This window comes from Debaryomyces fabryi, assembly GCF_001447935.2.
Source record: "Debaryomyces fabryi strain CBS 789 chromosome Unknown contig00118, whole genome shotgun sequence".
Lineage (NCBI taxonomy): Eukaryota > Fungi > Ascomycota > Pichiomycetes > Serinales > Debaryomycetaceae > Debaryomyces > Debaryomyces fabryi.
In genome coordinates, this window is record NW_015385544.1 from 15517 (window position 1) to 33855 (window position 18339).

Sequence of the window (18339 nt, forward strand, 5' to 3'; positions counted from 1 at the left end):
AGGGCATTGTATTTGAAATAGAAGAATGGAAGAAACTCTTCTATTATAGTAGTTTTTATCGCCTTATGCCTCGCTCGGTTTAATGATGCCATGATTAAATCTTGAGCTGGATACAATTATTATCCGCTTGATCGCAAGATTAAGCATATATATAAATAATAAATTGTAAGAGGTCAGAAAAATTAAAGGTTTCCTTTGAGTGCGATGACACCAATGTTGTATGACAGGATGGTGGCATTGTAATTATAAACCTTTACATTTATTGTAGCTTTATAGCGTAGGTTGTGAACATAGATAGAACAACTTTTGGTTTTGTGTTACGAATACAAAAGAATGCTGAAAAGCGATTCGGGATGAGCTTTTGTTCATCTGTTCGTAAGAGAACAGAGAGAGAAAGAAATATTTCAGTAACCGACCGAGTAACATGTTCAAGAAATTCACAAAAGAAGATGTTCATTCTCGTTCTAACATTAAATCATCTGCTCAAAGAGGCTTGAAGTCTAAATTTGTTGAGCAATTCAAAGATTTAGAACCAGTGATCGACAATATCATACCGAAGAAATCCCAAGCCATTCTTATTAAATGTGAAGATAAGATACAATTATACTCCATTGACAACGAGGTTGTTTTGTTTCAACATTTTGATGACTTGATTCCAGATTTGAAAGTAGTCCATAAATATCCACAATGCTTCCCAAGAGTTCAAGTTGACCGTGGTGCTATCAAATTCGTCTTGTCAGGTGCAAATATTATGTGTCCTGGTTTAACATCTGCTGGTGCCAAATTGCCGGAAGAATCATTGCCAGAGGATACTATTGTCACTATATACGCTGAAGGAAAGGAGCATGCCTTAGCTGTTGGTAAATTAATAATGAGCACTGATGAGATCAAGTCTAAAAATAAGGGAATTGGTATTGAGTTATTACATTACTTGGGTGATGGTTTATGGGGGTTAAAAGAATAAATATGCTTAGCTATAAATAGATAAATAACTCTATGTATTTAATGTCACATATAGTTTCTGATTATCCAGAAAACCAAAATTACCGATCGTTGCAATGTTATCATCTAAATACTCTTTAATCTTATCTACTGCATCCTCTGCTTCATTGATATAATAAAAGACTCTAAATTGTAATATCGACCGATTTAGATTTCTTGAAATCACTCCTTTCAAGCGTAGTATCGAATTATCTGTCAAAAATACACGTTCTGTAATTTGACGGCCAAACTCAGTATTTATATTCAACTTTATCTTCTTTCGACTAATATTGTTCCTTTCTTCTCGGGATTGAGGTATATCTTCTATTTGATATTTTTCCATTAATAACTGCCACCTTTTACTTTTACGATCATAATTATAATCCCCATTCCTTACTTTAGAAATAAAGTATAGTTCTGCATTAGTAATTTCATCATCCAGAATAAAGGCACCATTTAATTTATTCACTTTAGATCCGTTCTTTGTAGTCTTTGCTCCCAGGAATTCAAATCTAGCAATCAAGTTGATGGTCATTTCTTCTATTGAAATACTACTAAAGACTGGATTCCCATTAATCCTGAGCTCTTTTAAGTCGGGGAATGCAAGATACATTTTATCTATTATATTCCATGCGTTTATCCTGTTGTTTCGTAAATCAACACAATGAATAGAATTGAATACCATATCTTCACGAATATCTGAGATACAATTATTTGCTAAGTTGAAGTAACTTAAAATATTCAGCTTATTTCTAAGGTGAGGTACAGTTTGCAATCTATTATATGATAAATCTATATTCCACAATGAATCATGGTTAATTGATACATCATGGAAAACTTCATCCGTGTACCTATTGCCAGCCAAGGTAATATTTTGCAAATTTGGAAATTTAGGCAAAATTTGGTGTATAACTTGTCGTATGGTTATATTTGTTGACGCAAGATTTATAGTGTGTAATTTATTATGGTGTTTTGTAGGAGTATGCTTCTCATCATTAAAAAATCTATTTCCATTGAGGTTTAGTTCCGTCAAATTTTCAAGTGGATCAATAATGTCCCAGACATCATTTAAATCATTAAACAAATTATAGCTCAAATCCAAACTTGTAACATTATTCAAATTATCGAAGATTCTATTAACCCCGTCAGATTTATCAAAGGAAGTATATATACTTTTCTTCTCTAGAGAAACTGATACTAAATTATTGAAATCGGATTGAATTTGATTCAACTTTTCAAATCCATAGCTTTCTGCAATCTTGGTCCCAAATATTATTGTACTTTTGGAATCAACGCTAGTGCTAGAATATTGTCGTAAGAGGGCCTCAATAAAGTTATATCTCTCTTTTACTATCTTCTTGTTATTTATCTTTAGAAATGAACCTGCTCCGTCAACTTCTGTCTCAAAATATGATATACCTTCCAAGGTACCATTATTTTTGCCTCGTTCTGATTGATCCCACTCTATTCCTAAAGCTGTCACGTTAGGACCCCATACATTACTAGGCAATTGTCCAATAAACCTAACAGTACCCAATTGGCCATCCACAGTTATTATTCTATCAAGTTTTTCATACATATATGTGACTTTCGCTTACATGTACATCGAGTACGAAAATAAAGAAAATAAAAATTGAGGTTATCTCCAGCTCGTACATTATTTTTATCTACAAAAAATTTTAAGAATTTGAAATATAGAACATATTTATGATTAAGTAGAGAGACCAAAATTGTCACCCAATAAGCCATCTAAATCGAATTCCTTGGCCCAAGTACTAACAACAGTAGTTTGTTCGATTTTTGGAGGTTCCTTTTCACCTCTCATTGAACTTTTTGGACCGTCAACATTTACGTCAGCCATATCAACACCATCACTGGTGCTCTTTGAAGCCTTTGGTAATGTCCAACCAATAATTCTGCCATCTCTCCAATCATTTAAGACCGATGTTGCAGCGGATTCTAAGTTTGGAATACCACCCTTTCCCAATCTTCCTTTAGTTCTAGCAATATGAATTAAAAACTGCTTCGAGAACTCATTAAGGTCAGACGATGGTAATGGAGGTAACTGATAATATTTTTTTAATCCATCAGCCATCTCTGGATCTTTTGAAAATCTTTTTAATAACATATTAACAGCAGCTGTTGGATCAACGATTTGTTTAGGAGGTATAGCAGATAATAATGCCAATTTTGCTTCTTGATTAGATTTAGATGACTTCTTACTAGTAAGTTCATCAGGGAATACTATACCTGGAGAATCCAAAATCTTCAATTTATTATCGATTTTAACTTCCCTCATTGATGTGGTGACACCCGCTTGGTTACCGACAGGACAAGCTTTCGTATTATTGCCATGTCTATTGGTTAAAGCATTAATTATAGAAGATTTACCAACATTTGGGTATCCAATTACACCCACTATGATAGATCTCTTTAAATTAGACTTAGTAGCATAACTCTTTAAAGCTTGTAATAACGAATTTGCAGTCATGGTTGAAGTTAGGTTTTTATTAAATGAATTGGCGTTAGCACCTGATGCAGCCTTAACCGGGACAGTTGGGAACGATGACTTTAAAAAGTTGAGCCATTGGTTCAAAGCATTAGTTGGAATCAAATCAACCTTATTCAATACCAATATTAATCTCTTACCTGGATTTTGTAAAACAGCTTGTTCGACTTTTCTTGATCTTGTTGCTTCTGGGTCTCTAGCATCCAACACGTACAAAACAACATCAGCAGCTTCCACGACAGTCTTGAAAATCTTATCATATGCCTTACGAGACTTATCTAATTCACTTCTATCCTCTTCATCATCTTCAGAAGCGCTTAATTCATATTCAACATCTTCATCTGAATCAACCATCTCATCATTTTCTTCTTCAACACCATCGTATTCCTGAGCTGCTTGTTGTGCTGATTCTAATAATGCTGCTAATCCACCTTCTTGGTCTTCTTCCTCATCTTCTTCCATCACATCATCAACAACTTCTCCCTTGGCTAAGGCTTCTTGTCTTTCTTTTTGTCTTTGCAATTTCATCTCTTCCTTTCTGGCTTTGTCTAATGCTCTACCTTCTTCTAATTCCGTGATAATTCTATCCTTGTATGGAAAACTGGCTGGAATACCAGGATCTTTCTTATTCCTTGATTTCCAGGTGACATCTTTCTTCGATAACTTCCTATTCTTTCTATTTTGTGCAGCTGCCTTCTTTTTAATACCTTCCCTCATACGGGTGGTAGATCTCTTTGATGTTGGCTTCTTAACTCTCATCTTTAGAGAACTTTAGTAATAATCTATTGTTTGGTTAAATTGATTTACAAGTTTTGTTAAGTTATCTGATACTATATGTGAAAAAAAAAAATTAGAGAAGAGCTGCACATCATCTCCTGCACATAATTGAAAGATTAAATTTCACTACAATAACGTCAAAGACAAGATCATGGAGACATATTTGTAATGGTATTGATTGTCTACTCTTAAGATAACTAAGACTTTATATATAAGGTACTGGTAGTATTAGATATAAAACTTTTCTAAATTTTTAAGCAACGTATATTTATGCTAAGTTCTTTCGGTGTCGTTATTTGTTTCTCTCAAAATTTTTTGCCCTCTGTATGGAACTATTACTTGAGGTCCTAACTAATGAATCCCAACTCCTATTGTCCCCATACTGAAATAAATTTCCTTGGTTTTTCTTTGGCAATGAAAAAGGTTTACTCATAAAATTTGTAGGACCTGAATGGATTGAGTCGGTGTCATTTCTATCATCTGACCTGTCTATCTCGGATAAATTCATTGTCGATCTAGTTCTTAATACTGAAAGATCAGGCATGTTTTTTGGAGTTGCTGCACTTGAAATCATCCCTTCCTCAAGATTTATATTAATGTCATTCTGGTTCAGAAAATCCAGGTAAATAGCATCATTCGAGAAATATTTGTTTACACCAGGTAATTTAGATCCCATGCCATTGATGTACAGTTTCACGGACTGAGGTGATAAAGTTTCAAGTCTCCTGAACCCATGAGTCCATTTCATGTGTTTCTTACCAAAATGGTAAACAAAAAAAAACAATAAGAAAATAAATATAATTGAATAAATAAAATTGCTCTGTAACTCGTCCTCATCTTTATCACTATCATAAGCAACGTCTAAGATTCCTGATCCTGTCACAAATTCCTTACCAGAAATTTCACTTGGATATACGCCGATTTCTAAATCATTATTGTCTTTTTTTGGTTCAATTTGACTAGAGGCAAATAATAACATTTTACCAAGAGTCCAAGATAATTCGCCGCCGTTCACAGAATCCGCTGATTTGAAGGGAACATGTACTTCATCTATCTTTTTAATTTCTTCTGATTCCTTTTCTCCGGCTTCTTCTTCAGGAACTTCAAGTCCAAGTCTGGGTAATCCAAACCCTTCATGCAAAATGTTAATAACCCAACTTGCCTTAAAGCAAGCATCTTTTAAAAACTTGTCTGGATTTAAATTAGAATAATGGCCCTTTTCTGAATTAGCCAATATATCATTCCAATTACTTTCACAATATCCACGAACTTTCTCATTGAAGCTTAGATAATTGTATTCACCACCGCTTTGAAAAATATCATTAGCTGTGTACCAATATTCAGAAATTCCTACAAATTTATCCTCTTTAAAGTTCAACTGAGGTCCATGGATACCATTGAATAAACAAGGTTCGTCTTTACACGGAATGTTTTTCATAAGCAATGGATAAATGGTCTTTAAGCACATTTCATAGTTGCCTATACCTTTAATTGTATATGTGACCTTTTCGTGTTCATAGTTCACCTCCGCATCTTTAGGCAAACATGGATCATTAATTTCAGCTCCTAAATTGGGGTTTGAAATAGACAAGTTTATCAATTGTTTCAAATACCTTTTACGGGACTCATTAGCACCAAAACCCAACCATGTTTCAGAAAACACATTCCATTTTTGGTTTTCTCCATTAATATTTCTCAATATCACTCTAGATAAATCGTCTTCGTGCTTTTTTATCTCTTCGTTTGATGAAGGTACAAAGGCTATTTGCGTTGAAGCCCCACCCATATCCATGAATCCTATCGATTTATGTACTTTATCCGAGCTTTTGTATTTGTTAAATTGGCCCATCAAGTAATTCAAACTAAGCCAACCATATATTCCTTCTGTCTCTCCATCAATAATTTGAACAAAGTTCTTGCAATTTGGCAAATAGAAGTTGGTATTTTTTTGTATGGAAGAACAAGTCTCCTTTAATATCATTTTCTTCTTAGGAGGGGACAATAGTCTCATACCTGCTGTAGCTAATACAAAGACTGGTGTATCACTATGTTTATTCAGAGGAATGATGTCTTCGGCATATTTCATTAGCTTAGCGAAATGCTTTGGCCAAATGTCTTTAATTTTACCCTTATCATCGAAAGAAGAAATTCCAGGGCTAGTCTTATATGTCCAATCCTTTTCTTGAACTATCATAGGTGGAGAAGATAAAACATCTTCTTCCTTACCATGCTTTTTAGTATATTTTGGATCCTCCCATCGATATATTTGGACTCGAGATCCTGAAGAACCAGAATCCACCACTATCCCATACTTATAAGCAGGAGATGAGTCAGGAATTTTCATGATTTATAGGTTATTTTAATATTTTGGTCCATAATGCTACACGACGATCATTTCATTTTTTCGATATCAAAATCCTGAGAATACATACAAAATTATGGAACACGCATTGTAAGGCTATCTGATAATCCTCATTACACTTATAAATACCAACATTTCAAGATATGATTATCCTTCCCGATACACCTCCTTTGGCTAAATCACATACTTTTAGTACGGGAGTTTTGAATCCTCAATTGATATCTACAAGAGCCTCATTCGTTACCAGTGCTACAAGAAACAGTAACGAGCTTGTAAGAGATGTTGTTAAACTTGAAGAATATCTTCAAGATTTGTTCAAATATGCTAATTCTGAATCAGCTTCTAACGATATGTCCAAAATAATACAATTCTGCTGCAACTACACAATTTCTGATTCAGGAAAGCTCCCTTGGACAAATATATATGTCGATAACCCCAAAGAACCAAAGAAAAATGTACTTGGGAAAGTTATAAAAAGTAAGAGTACTAATATCCAGTGGAGCTTAATGAATGAGATAGAAGCAGTTATTATTGGAATAAGTTTAATATATACAAGACTAGGTTCTGTATTAGTAAATGAATTGATAGAAGTTGACCCCACAAGTGAACTGAATGATGAAACAAACGAAAAATGGAAACAAGTTAGTAACTATTATAAGAAATCCCTATCGTTTTTATCTTTCGGAAAGATAGTACTGTCTACTTTTAATCCTCTGGGCAATTGTTTCAATTCATTTCTTTATTCCCTATTAGATAAGATAAACAATATATGCATTCAGATGTCTATTTTATCAAAATCTTCATGGATTAATCGGAACTATTATAATGAAACTGAGAATTTTAAAACCAAAAACAATGGAATGCTAAGCAAAGTTGCAATATATGTTGTAACTGAATTAAGAGATTGCCAAAACATGTTATACAATCTTCATACTAATCAAGAAGGATCAATCAACCTCCAATATAAAAACTGGAAGGAATACCTTAGTGTGATAGAAAAATATGCTACAGCCTATGCAAGTCTATTTTTATCCATTGAAAAGTATCAGCAAGATAGCTTGGGTAATGCAATAGGATTAATAAACTTTGGGCTTTTAAGCTTGCAAAGTAAGAACCTCAATGAGGTCAAACCTAAACAGGGAAAACTACTTACTAAATTCAAGTCAAAAGTTTCAGTTCGTAAAAATGAACAATATATTAAGGATTTGCAGTCAATAACCACTTTAAATATTGATAAATCATTGTTTCAAGAATCTTCAGGTATAATATTGAAGGATTTGACATTTTTATTTGATCAATTAATTCAGTTACACCTTAAATTTACAAAAGAGAATAACAACATAAAGTTTGATACAATATCAGCCTGGAAAGATATTGATAAAGATTCAAAGTGGCCCCTTGGCTGCAGCATACCTAGCAGCAGTGTAAAACCATATGAGCCTTTTGGTGAATCATTGAACCTGAATTCGACCGATGAGTACTCAGGAAGGGGGGCTTATTATTAGGTTTGCGTATAATTCTACATCTTGGCATAAATATTTCATAAATAAGATAATTCTAAAGTAATATAATTCTATATAATTTGTAATTAAAGAGTAAACCAACTTAGTTATTTTAAATCTCATTTACAATATTGTCAAATAACTGCAAAAATGTTCAATTATGCAAAATTATCTTCTAAATGATTTAAAAAGTCGAAAAAAATATTTGGTTACATATAAATAATACATGCTATTAGTTCAAGTAATTATGTTATCATGGAGCAATTTTTATTCAGATCTATGTTGTTTGGGTGGTATGGGATGACATGTAAGTATTATCCTTAAGTCTAACTGTTGCGATTATAAAAACGAGCGCATTTTTGGCAGATAAAAATTCCGCCCTCACATTATCGAAAAAAGATAGCAGAAGTACAATTAACAATTTAAATATATTATATATATAGAGTGATAATATATACTGAATGTAATTTAGTGAATAGATACAAATATAGAGTGTATGTCTTGCCTGGAGATTGCATAGTCAATTTCTCTATCGAAGTCATTTTTAAGGATATTATTTAATCTCGAAAAGTAATCAATAAATTGAACTTCCATGTCTGTCCATAATTTGTCTAGTAAATCCTTTTCAAACATATCACTACCAGTTATGAAATGCTTCTCTAATTTCCTGAAAATTTCAGCAGCTTTAACGGATACATCCTTTGAAGTATACCCGGTCAATAATGATTTAACGTATTTTTTATTGTATTTCTTAGGCTTGCCATTATTCATTTTAACCAACGCTTCGTAATTATCAACGAATTCCACCAACTTACCAATGTTTTTGTGAAGGAGCTTATTGAAGTACGATTCTAAAACCTTATTGAAGACAGAATTCAATTGTGATCTCATTTTGGTTATGCCCGGAGAACTGAAAACTGCTAACTGTTCAGTAAGATAGAATATGTTTTGGATTATGCTGACGTTACGATGCTCTCTTTCTTTATCATCAAAATCGTGGTTCTTCAATAACGGATCATCTCTCATAAACAAGTGAATAGTAGCTTCAGAGATTTCTTTATAGGATTCTGCTAACATTGCTCTGACTTGGGACTGGTCAAGACTACCAAAGAGTCTACCTGGTTGGTCTAAAGACGATTCAGTAACCAATAACACTTGATTAACATTCTTGATTGCTGGCAATATACCACAATGAGCAATTATCGCGGATTTGTTCAATAGGCTTAATTGAGACTTGATGAATTTGGACCAAATAAGTCTAAACTTGTCAGAAGCCTTTTTCAAAAAATTAAAACATAAGAATTCTTGATTTGATTTCTTATTTTCATCAAGCAAATTTTGCAAATAACATAAAAGTAATGGTATATTTAATTCTGTTGGGGTAACTTTTTTCATGAAGATATTAATGTATCCACCGAACACGGCATTCAAGTTGGAAATCGAGTCATTTGAATAACTCATATCATCATCTATATCCAATGATGGATTATCAAGAGTTGCACGCCTTTCTGGATAAGGCTTGTTTTGGCAATACTCGTTAAAATCGATGATATTACTATCATAATGGAATAGTCTACCAGTGATATATTGTAATACAAATATCACATCTCTCGTGCTATTTATTATGTCAACAATTGCTTTTGGATCATCGATTTCGTTAGAATTCTTATTTTGCTTTAAGCCTTGTAATTCTTCTTGATTGACTTTGCTAATATGCTTTTCTCGTCTTGTAGATAATCTTAATGTTCTAGATTTCTTTAAAGGCATATCACTATCTAAAGATTGAGATAGATGTGCAGATACTGATGAAGAGGAAAACTTCAAATTTTTCAACTTGTGAGTAATCATTCTCTCCAAGAAATCGCTCATCAAAAGATTGAAATTCCCATTTATATCTTGAAAATCGCTTGGAGAGACACCCTTAACGAAGTAGGTATAACCTGAATATATTAAAAGATTGTTAAGTTCTCTAAACATTGCTTGAGGATAAAAATCATCCATATTTTGCATCATTTGTTGAGATAATAATCCGAACTGATCTTTTATGAAGCGACTAAAATGTCTAATAAAGCTAGCTGTGACGTGCTCATAATTTGATTGATATTGCCTCAACGCCCTCATAGAACTTAAACTATCGGTGTTTTCATTATAATCAAGTCTAATAGTTTCTAAGGCATTAAATAAGCCAACCAATTTAACTTCTATAGCCTCTAATTTATTTAAGCGATCAAATTCCCTAAATGATTCGATAGCTCGTAAATCGTCGGAATGCATGCTAACCTTATTCAATATACTGCTCAAATCATTGTATAATAATTTCTTATTAACAGACTTCACTTGAAGACCTTTAGAATTATTTTCAATCAAGTTGACTTCGGGACCAAGAAATTTAAAGTCTATTTCCATTTTTTTGAAAATATGTGTTAAATTCTCGATTTCACTCAATGAAGTTGTTACATCATTAGAAACTGAATCTTTGCTAAAATCCAATGTAACTAAATCCTTAACATTACGAAATTTCACATTGTTTAATTCCTTCGTCAACTTTCTAATCAAGGAATCACTGTTATCTGATATAGACCAATTAACCTCATCTAAGATTTCTTCCAACTCCGCATCTTTTTCTCTTTGAAATTCAGAACCTTTATTATCAATATTCAATCCAACTTCCGATTGTTCAGTATATTCTTGTGTAGATATTGTTTCATCTTCTAATTGATGTCCTCTAAAGTCCAGATCATTCCCTTGTTGTAAGCTAGGTATTATATCATCCTCACTAATTTCCCTTTGACTAATATTGCTTTCAAGCGTCTCATTTTGACTGATTTGTCTTGAGTTATCAACCGATTCATCACCCGGAGCAAAATAAAGCTGAGAATCCATGTAATTTTCAATATCTTGTATAGAAGAATCGATCGTGTTATTTACATGAGTGTTGGCAGATTTGTTATCAATCTGAGTAATAGGTTCTTCTCGATTGACAGGAGCCTGCTTACTATCAAAGGCTGAAGCTCTACGTTGGGGTTCTTGTTCCTCATCACTATCATTTTCAACTTCCTCGATACTATAGTCAGGCGAAACATTTCTAGCGGGAACTTGGAAGGAATGAGCAGAATCCGCAGAAGTATCTTTATCTGGAACATTATGAAGCTGCTCTTCAAGTCTAATACCTAAGGCGGCTGCCGACTCTAAAGGCTCAGATACTTTTCTTTGCTCAACTTCGGTGGAGATTCGTCTAGGTTTATAGTTTCTCAATGGCGAAGTAGATTTCTCTTCATTTGCTTTCACATATTCTCTAAGCTTTTCAGGGGAATATGTATTATCAGCATGGAAAACAAAATTTTGTGAATCCTGAGTAGTATCGGAGCTTCTAAGCGGAGAATTGACTTGATACGGATGTTTAGATTCACGTTTGGGCGTAGATGGAGTATTCGACGGTTCCTTGTCATCAAAAGTGATATAATTATCAACAAATTCTTCATTTGTATTTTGTAATTCTTTCGATTGGTTCAATTTATTTGCCGATGAATTCTGATTATCCACCTGGTCAAGTGATGACGTTGAAGGTCTATCAACTTGCATTACTTTCATAGGTTTAGAAGGTAACTTTCCATTTGCAGTAAAATCCATATCTTTATAGAAATCGTTTTGTTTTCCGTGCTCGTGATATATTTGTTGAGGAAGAGGTTGCGGTGGTAAAACTGGTTTTGGTAAGTTCTTTCTTTTCAAAGATTTGGTTTTCAATAACTGAGGATGTGGCTGTGGTTCATTAACAACAATATCGTTACCACTATCATTTCCGCCCATACTAGGAGAAGAATTTCCTAAATGTTTTTTCTGTGGAGAAGGCGATATTTTAAAATCTTCAATAGAAAAACCATTCAAAGTTGGGTATCTACCCATAAATCCACCGTATGCATTCGTCAAAAACCTTGCAAACTTCCAAACTCTTTCTGCACCTCCCTCTACACTCCAATAGTAATCTTTATTCAACGTTAAAATAATGCCATCTTTTCCACATTTAGTAATGGTTTTTAATTCGTCCATGTCCCATGTACGACCGATTTGATATACGTCTTTATTTTCATTATATTTACCCTTCTGTATTAAGACTCTACCAGAATATTTGATGCAGAGAACCAAAACACGGTCTTTGACGGTTCCAATTTGACTAGGCGGAAGGTTATCTGGGGGAGGACGTGAAGGAAATGACGAGTATTCCTTGATACTAACATGTGTTTGATATGAGGTTTCAACACATGGCTTACCACTTCTATCAAGAATTCTTTTAGAATAGCAATCAGCAATTAATTTATCTGCTACCTTTCTTCGCTGCTGTTCTAGAGTTTCTTGGGATAATGAGGGTTGATTTCTTGGAGCAAGTTGGGTTCTTTGCTGTTGTATAGGTGCTCTTTGAGGTTGAATCACTGGTCTTTGCGTCTGCTGGACTGGCCTTTGATGCTGATTAGGCCCTCTAGGATACATAGTAAGCTTTTATTGACACAATTCTTCTCTGTTTAGTCGATTCTCGAATAAGTGAAAACTAAATTTTCTGGACTATATTCGTTAGATGAAAGATCGCACTATTAATTGGTCTTGCAAATTGTGTTTGACTCTTGTATTATTACACAATTAAAAGACTGTAGGATTGTATTGCTTTGAAAGGAATAGTCTCTATTCTGATTATGATTTGTTTTCATAATTGAATCTCGAAAAAGTTCGCGGTCTATGGTTATCGACCATTTAACAAGCTACATTATACGAATACTAATTTAATATATAAAGTTATATATACACATAGGATTAAAGAGGCATTATATTACAGAAAATTTATGAGTAATTAGTATAAATCATGTCTTCTTTCCTTTGCCGGACTTTTTCTTTTTATTCTCGGAAGTTTTATTATCACCATCGTTTTGGGATTCACTTACAGCTTCAGCATCGGAGTCTGAAAGCACCTTTTCAGGTGTATTAGCGCCAGATTGAGAAGCAGATTTGTTTTTTTCTTTAGCAGTCTTGGTAGCACTTGATTTTTCATCTACTGCTTCTGCAACATTGGACTCGGACTTTTCTACGTAATACTGCCACATGTCAGACAAGCTCTTTGATCTTTCATCCATGGAATTTAACCTTCTTCTTAAGGCTTCGTTGAAGCAAATTTCTTGAGCAACAGGGAAAAATTGCTGAACCCAACCCTTTTTATACGTTTCACATTCTTGCACGATTTCCTTCAATTCTATTTCTTGAAATTTGGCTTGTATTTGAAAGTTCTTAAATACATCATCCCCAATTAAACCATCTTGATACAATTTGTTAAAAATTGGTTCGTTTTCTTTTAATTTCAATGATCTTCTAATAGCTTCCACTCCTCTTCTCAACAATGCAGCTTTCATAACTTTAGTATGTGGCTTTGTTTCCGCAGTAGCTTCAGGGTTATTATACTGTTGTTTTAAAAATAAATATAGGTTTAATGTATGATTTTCTGAAAATATTGGTTCCACTTTAGTCAATTTGTTCAACTTCTTACGTCTATAAATAATCGAAAACGCAATGAAACATGTCAACAACACCCCGACATATATTAATGGAGTGTAAATGGAGATCTTAATCTGCTCCTGTGTTGTTTCTTGTTCATCCATGGCAAGTAACTACTATGCTGATCGTTTTCGGTTGTTTAATTCTATCGCTATACACTAACAACACGTCAATGAAAAGTGAGTGGCCCTTTGCTGGAATCAACACTACGTGCACTTACCAAAACATTCATTATATCCTATACCCTATGATATTTACATTTCAACGGAATCTATAACAATGAATAGCTATGAAACTCTACAGAAAAACCAAGCCAGCTCTCAAGCGTTGAATTCTGAAACAATTAATTTTGAGGACCTTAGAATGTGTTTAAAACTTCGGTATTCGGCACAGGACCCAGCATCACTTCGACAGATACTTTTTTGTTTCTCAGTAGCGTATTATAGAAAATCTGCAGTATTACCACGCAGATTCGCTTCTTCTGGCTCTTACACCAATGAATCGGGTGAGAATATCGAACAATTCATCGATTTGTTTATCGGAATATGCTTCTACCCTTTCTTTCAAAGTAGCATTGTCGGCCCCAACCTCCAATAATCTCTTCGCACCTTCCATATCCACCATTTCGTTGTTATTCTCCAAAAATTCCTTCAAATGCTCTTGTTGGTCCATGGGAATGACCAACTCATAGAATTCACAGAGTTGCACAATGTCATATTTGCTCAAGCTCAAAAGATCGCCAATGGTGGCAGGAAAAACATCTTCTTGTGGATCGTCTCCGTCTTTATTAGCAATGGGAGCAATAAGCCCATCTTTATCTTTGCTACTCAAATGAGAATTGATCGTTCTTCTGATATTTCTGTCTTCAAGCATATCCAACTGTCCTTGCAATTCACCTACCAACTGGATAATGTCTTCATTTGTAGCGTAATCATCCATATCAACATTCGCTGCCTTAGAACTACTTTTCTCGGTGTCAGCATTCATCTTGCTCTTCACATCTTTAACTTGAATATCCATGAGCTGTTTGCCAGTCTTTGCAATCAACTGTGACTGCATTTCCACAACTTTAGACAAACTCTGCACTTGATCGTGTAGTTGTTCCAATGTAAGATCTTTTTTACCCTCCATTATGCTGAATAATAAATATGATGATAGACAAATTCATCATTATATATCAAGTATCTCATATAAGAGCGGACTCGATTAGATCTAGAATCACGTGCCAGAGCCTCCTTCTACCACTTTTCAATTACGTCACTGTTAGAAACATATATGATAAAAAGTCGACGATGAATTTAGCATCATAAAGTATTGTAAAGTATTATTCTGATAAGTAGAGAATTCAAAATGGATAAAATTCAATTAATGACACAACCTGAAAAACCTTCTGCGTCTGAGGCGCCTCAAGAGAGGACATTGCAAAAATTAAAGGATCTTGTTTCTGAGTACCTGCCTGATGCTAAAGACGAAGAGCAAGAGGCGGAGAACAAGGAGAAGACGGAGGAGGAGGAGAAAGGAAAAGACAAAGAAGGCAATGGTAACAAGATTAATGGTTTGAGTAAGCGTGAAGACGGGCAACCGGTCGACAAAGTCACTCAAGGCAGTGCTGATGCTAAGGAAGGTTCTGAACAGACACAAGAAAAGGAGGATGAGAAAGAGCGAGAGGATGATGCAGTTGAATACGATGAAGATGGGTTTGAGATTCCACAGGGTAAAATCCCGCTAGACGGGCATTTTTCTACCAGTGAGATCAAAGAATTGGTCAAATTATCCAAGGAGGAAGGTATTTTGAAGGAGGACATTAATATTAAGGTACTCGAGTCGAACGAAGCGATTGGAGACAAGGTAGTTATATCAGAAGAACCGGATAAAGATAAGAAAAATAAAGATAAAGAAGATGAAGATAAAGAAGGTAAAGAAGATGAAGATAAGTCGAAGGTAGATAGAAACGAGAAGAAAAATGAGGAGAATGAGAAGAGCTACAAAGATAAGAGCGCTGATAACTCTATTGATCCGAAGGATAAGGCAAAACAATATCAAAACAAAGGCGAATCAGAATAAATTATCGCAGGCGATAAGAAGTCGAAGTTTTCTGAGACGGTCTTGGAGCTATATGAGGGTCTCCTCTGAGGTGTACTTTCTTATTTAGAATTTTATTTATGAATTCACGCTGTACTATGTAATCTATAGTGCTTGTAGAGGGTGGGCATCATAGGATATTATTTACGTAGGCGATAGTCAAAAAATGTTTTGGAACTTGATGCGCGAGAATAAATATAAAACTACCATATATAACATATGCCGAGGTTTAAACCACCATACATCCCAACCAAGAGCACTATATACTTCTATAAAGCGAACTGATAAATGGATTCCAATTATAGAGGCAAAGCACGGCTAAATAGAAGTATACTATTGCTAGTATCGTTCTTCGGTTTAGTGCTATTCTATTTGACTGGGTATCTATACACAAGAGGCTTGACAGGAGCAGATTCCCCAGGATGTAGAATAGTGTATATGGGTCCTTCATATGCCAGAATAACAGCATTTGATGAAAGCCATACTAAGTTTGCTTCAAAGTATTCTTTATATCTTTATAGAGAACAAGGAAGAGATCCTCTTCCGGATGAAAACGAAGGGTTTAGCCATTTAGGAGGAATACCGATACTATTCATACCCGGGAACGCAGGAAGTTACAGACAAGTGAGATCCATAGCTGCAGAGACTTCAGATTTATATTTTGATCATTATTTGGAATCAGATGATTTAAACCCTAACGCAAAGAATTATGATTTTTTCACTGCAGATTTCAATGAAGATTTCACAGCCTTCCATGGAAGAACTATGTTGGATCAGGCAGAGTACTTGAACGAAGCAATCAAGTTTATTCTTGGGTTGTATGCGAATAGCGAACACCCTCCGAGATCTGTTGTTGTTTTAGGGCATTCAATGGGTGGTGTGGTGAGTAGAGTAATGGTTTCGCTTCCTAACTATAACCCTGATTCAATTAATACGATCATTACTTTAGCTTCACCGCATGCTGCTGCTCCATTGACGTTCGATGGTGATATATTGAAGATTTATTCAGCAGTAGATAGGTTTTGGATTCAGGGTTACGATAACGAAGAAACAGACAATACGATTGCAAAAATTGCCAAAGAAAGATTATCGAATATTTCGGTAATATCCATTACTGGAGGGTTGTTGGATACTATACTACCAGCTGATTATACGACTTTAGGCTATTTAGTTCCACCTACTAATGGGTTTACAGTCTATACTACAGGTATCCCTGGTGTTTGGACTCCAATAGACCATTTAGCCATAGTTTGGTGTGCACAGCTTCGTAGACAAGTACTGAAAGCTTTACTAGAAATAGCAGACTTTGAATCTCCAGACAAGACTTATTCTCTTGATAAAAGAATGAAGGTTTTGAGAAAGAATTTCCTTTCAGGGTTTGAAAATTATGCCTCTCAAGATAAAGTAGCTAATGATAAAACAACTAACCATATATTCTTAAAGGCAGGTTCCCAGCAGATAAACTATGTACAAGAGGGACAAAAATTAAAAGTTGTGCCAGGAAAGACACCTTCACCTTTAAATATATTTAGATCAGCAAGCCCTAAAAGATCAAAAGTTCAATTTTCATTATTGAGCTCTATGAAAATTGGTGAACATACATCAGATGTTACTGAAGGATATACACAACCGACACTTTTATTATGCAATACAACGGATGCTATTGAAGAAGGTGTCAACATAATTGATTATACAAATGAAGAGACAACTGAGATTGTGTTGTTCAATTGTATTGATATCAGTGAAGATAGTAGCATCATACCTAGATCAGCAGATGACACAAGTTCATTGAGTGAATCATCTATCGGGGGAGAAAAATCACCATATCATGCGATTCAATACAATTCCACTATGATAGAGCCGTACGATACATTGATAGTTACTGGATTACTAGGTATGGAATCAAAAGATAGCGACGAATTTTTACTAGCCGAATTGTCTGATTACAATGCTAGTCAATTCAATATAGATGATAATATATTTACATTGATGACAAAAGGTGCACACTTTGCATTACCACTAGACAAGGCGTTATCAATGAATATAAAAATTCCTGGAGCTTGGAGTAGTATTTTGGCGTATAAGTTAAAAGTGCAATGGCCCGAAAACCGAGAAACTACAGAATATATTCCATCATTTCGTACATTTATAAGGCAATGGAGTAATGAACCTTACGAAGTAAAATGGCATGTCAATATGGAAGCAAACAACGAAGTATTATTAAATATTCACGGAATAGCGCCATACACTCCATTTAAAGTAAAACCTAAGGAAGAATATGGATTGAATATTGAAATATGGACCGATTCCCTTCCTGATAAAGCATTAACAACAATTAGGATAAGAATTGATTTATTAAACAGCTTAAGACTTTTGGTTTTACGATACAGATTAGCAACTGTATCATTTTGTGTCTCAGTCATATTATTAGCATTAATGTTTCAAGTAAAGCATTACAAAGAAACAAACAAATTTCCTACTTTATTATATGGACTAAGCTGCATATGCTCACCATGGGTACTTGGAGGAATTTTATTCACATTATCGATACTAACACCAATAATGAGTATAAAGCCATTACAAAAGTTTCT

At 34.4% G+C, this 18339-nt stretch overlaps 10 protein-coding genes across 10 annotated transcripts; 4 read left to right on the forward strand and 6 right to left on the reverse strand.

Annotated features, from left to right (window-relative positions):
* Positions 1-424: 424 nt before the first annotated feature.
* Positions 425-964, forward strand: AC631_04417 (translation machinery-associated protein 20; the record flags this gene model as incomplete). The annotated part of the gene is made up of 1 exon (XM_015613246.1): positions 425-964. One exon carries the CDS (start codon positions 425-427, stop codon positions 962-964), a length of 540 nt encoding a protein of 179 aa, XP_015465924.1.
* A 30-nt stretch (positions 965-994) lies between these two features.
* Positions 995-2560, reverse strand: AC631_04418 (uncharacterized protein; the record flags this gene model as incomplete). Its single annotated transcript, XM_015613247.1, has 1 exon — positions 995-2560. The coding sequence occupies one exon, from the start codon at positions 2558-2560 to the stop codon at positions 995-997; it is 1566 nt and encodes a 521-aa protein (XP_015465925.1).
* A 132-nt stretch (positions 2561-2692) lies between these two features.
* On the reverse strand, positions 2693-4249 carry AC631_04419 (RNA-binding GTPase; the record flags this gene model as incomplete). The annotated part of the gene is made up of 1 exon (XM_015613248.1): positions 2693-4249. One exon carries the CDS (start codon positions 4247-4249, stop codon positions 2693-2695), a length of 1557 nt encoding a protein of 518 aa, XP_015465926.1.
* Positions 4250-4559: 310 nt separating this feature from the next.
* AC631_04420 (apyrase) lies at positions 4560-6611 on the reverse strand (the record flags this gene model as incomplete). The annotated part of the gene is made up of 1 exon (XM_015613249.1): positions 4560-6611. One exon carries the CDS (start codon positions 6609-6611, stop codon positions 4560-4562), a length of 2052 nt encoding a protein of 683 aa, XP_015465927.1.
* A 161-nt stretch (positions 6612-6772) lies between these two features.
* On the forward strand, positions 6773-8134 carry AC631_04421 (uncharacterized protein; the record flags this gene model as incomplete). Its single annotated transcript, XM_015613250.1, has 1 exon — positions 6773-8134. The coding sequence occupies one exon, from the start codon at positions 6773-6775 to the stop codon at positions 8132-8134; it is 1362 nt and encodes a 453-aa protein (XP_015465928.1).
* Positions 8135-8599: 465 nt separating this feature from the next.
* SEC3 (GTP-Rho binding exocyst subunit) lies at positions 8600-12616 on the reverse strand (the record flags this gene model as incomplete). Its single annotated transcript, XM_015613251.1, has 1 exon — positions 8600-12616. The coding sequence occupies one exon, from the start codon at positions 12614-12616 to the stop codon at positions 8600-8602; it is 4017 nt and encodes a 1338-aa protein (XP_015465929.1).
* A 365-nt stretch (positions 12617-12981) lies between these two features.
* Positions 12982-13770, reverse strand: AC631_04423 (Sec63 complex subunit; the record flags this gene model as incomplete). Its single annotated transcript, XM_015613252.1, has 1 exon — positions 12982-13770. The coding sequence occupies one exon, from the start codon at positions 13768-13770 to the stop codon at positions 12982-12984; it is 789 nt and encodes a 262-aa protein (XP_015465930.1).
* Positions 13771-14125: 355 nt separating this feature from the next.
* MRP8 (Mrp8p) lies at positions 14126-14797 on the reverse strand (the record flags this gene model as incomplete). Its single annotated transcript, XM_015613253.1, has 1 exon — positions 14126-14797. One exon carries the CDS (start codon positions 14795-14797, stop codon positions 14126-14128), a length of 672 nt encoding a protein of 223 aa, XP_015465931.1.
* A 219-nt stretch (positions 14798-15016) lies between these two features.
* Positions 15017-15730, forward strand: AC631_04425 (uncharacterized protein; the record flags this gene model as incomplete). Its single annotated transcript, XM_015613254.1, has 1 exon — positions 15017-15730. The coding sequence occupies one exon, from the start codon at positions 15017-15019 to the stop codon at positions 15728-15730; it is 714 nt and encodes a 237-aa protein (XP_015465932.1).
* A 456-nt stretch (positions 15731-16186) lies between these two features.
* AC631_04426 (uncharacterized protein) lies at positions 16187-17642 on the forward strand (the record flags this gene model as incomplete). Its single annotated transcript, XM_015613255.1, has 1 exon — positions 16187-17642. A coding segment is annotated over one exon (1456 nt), but the record flags the coding sequence as incomplete, so codon positions are not given.
* Between the last annotated feature and the right edge of the window lie 697 nt (positions 17643-18339).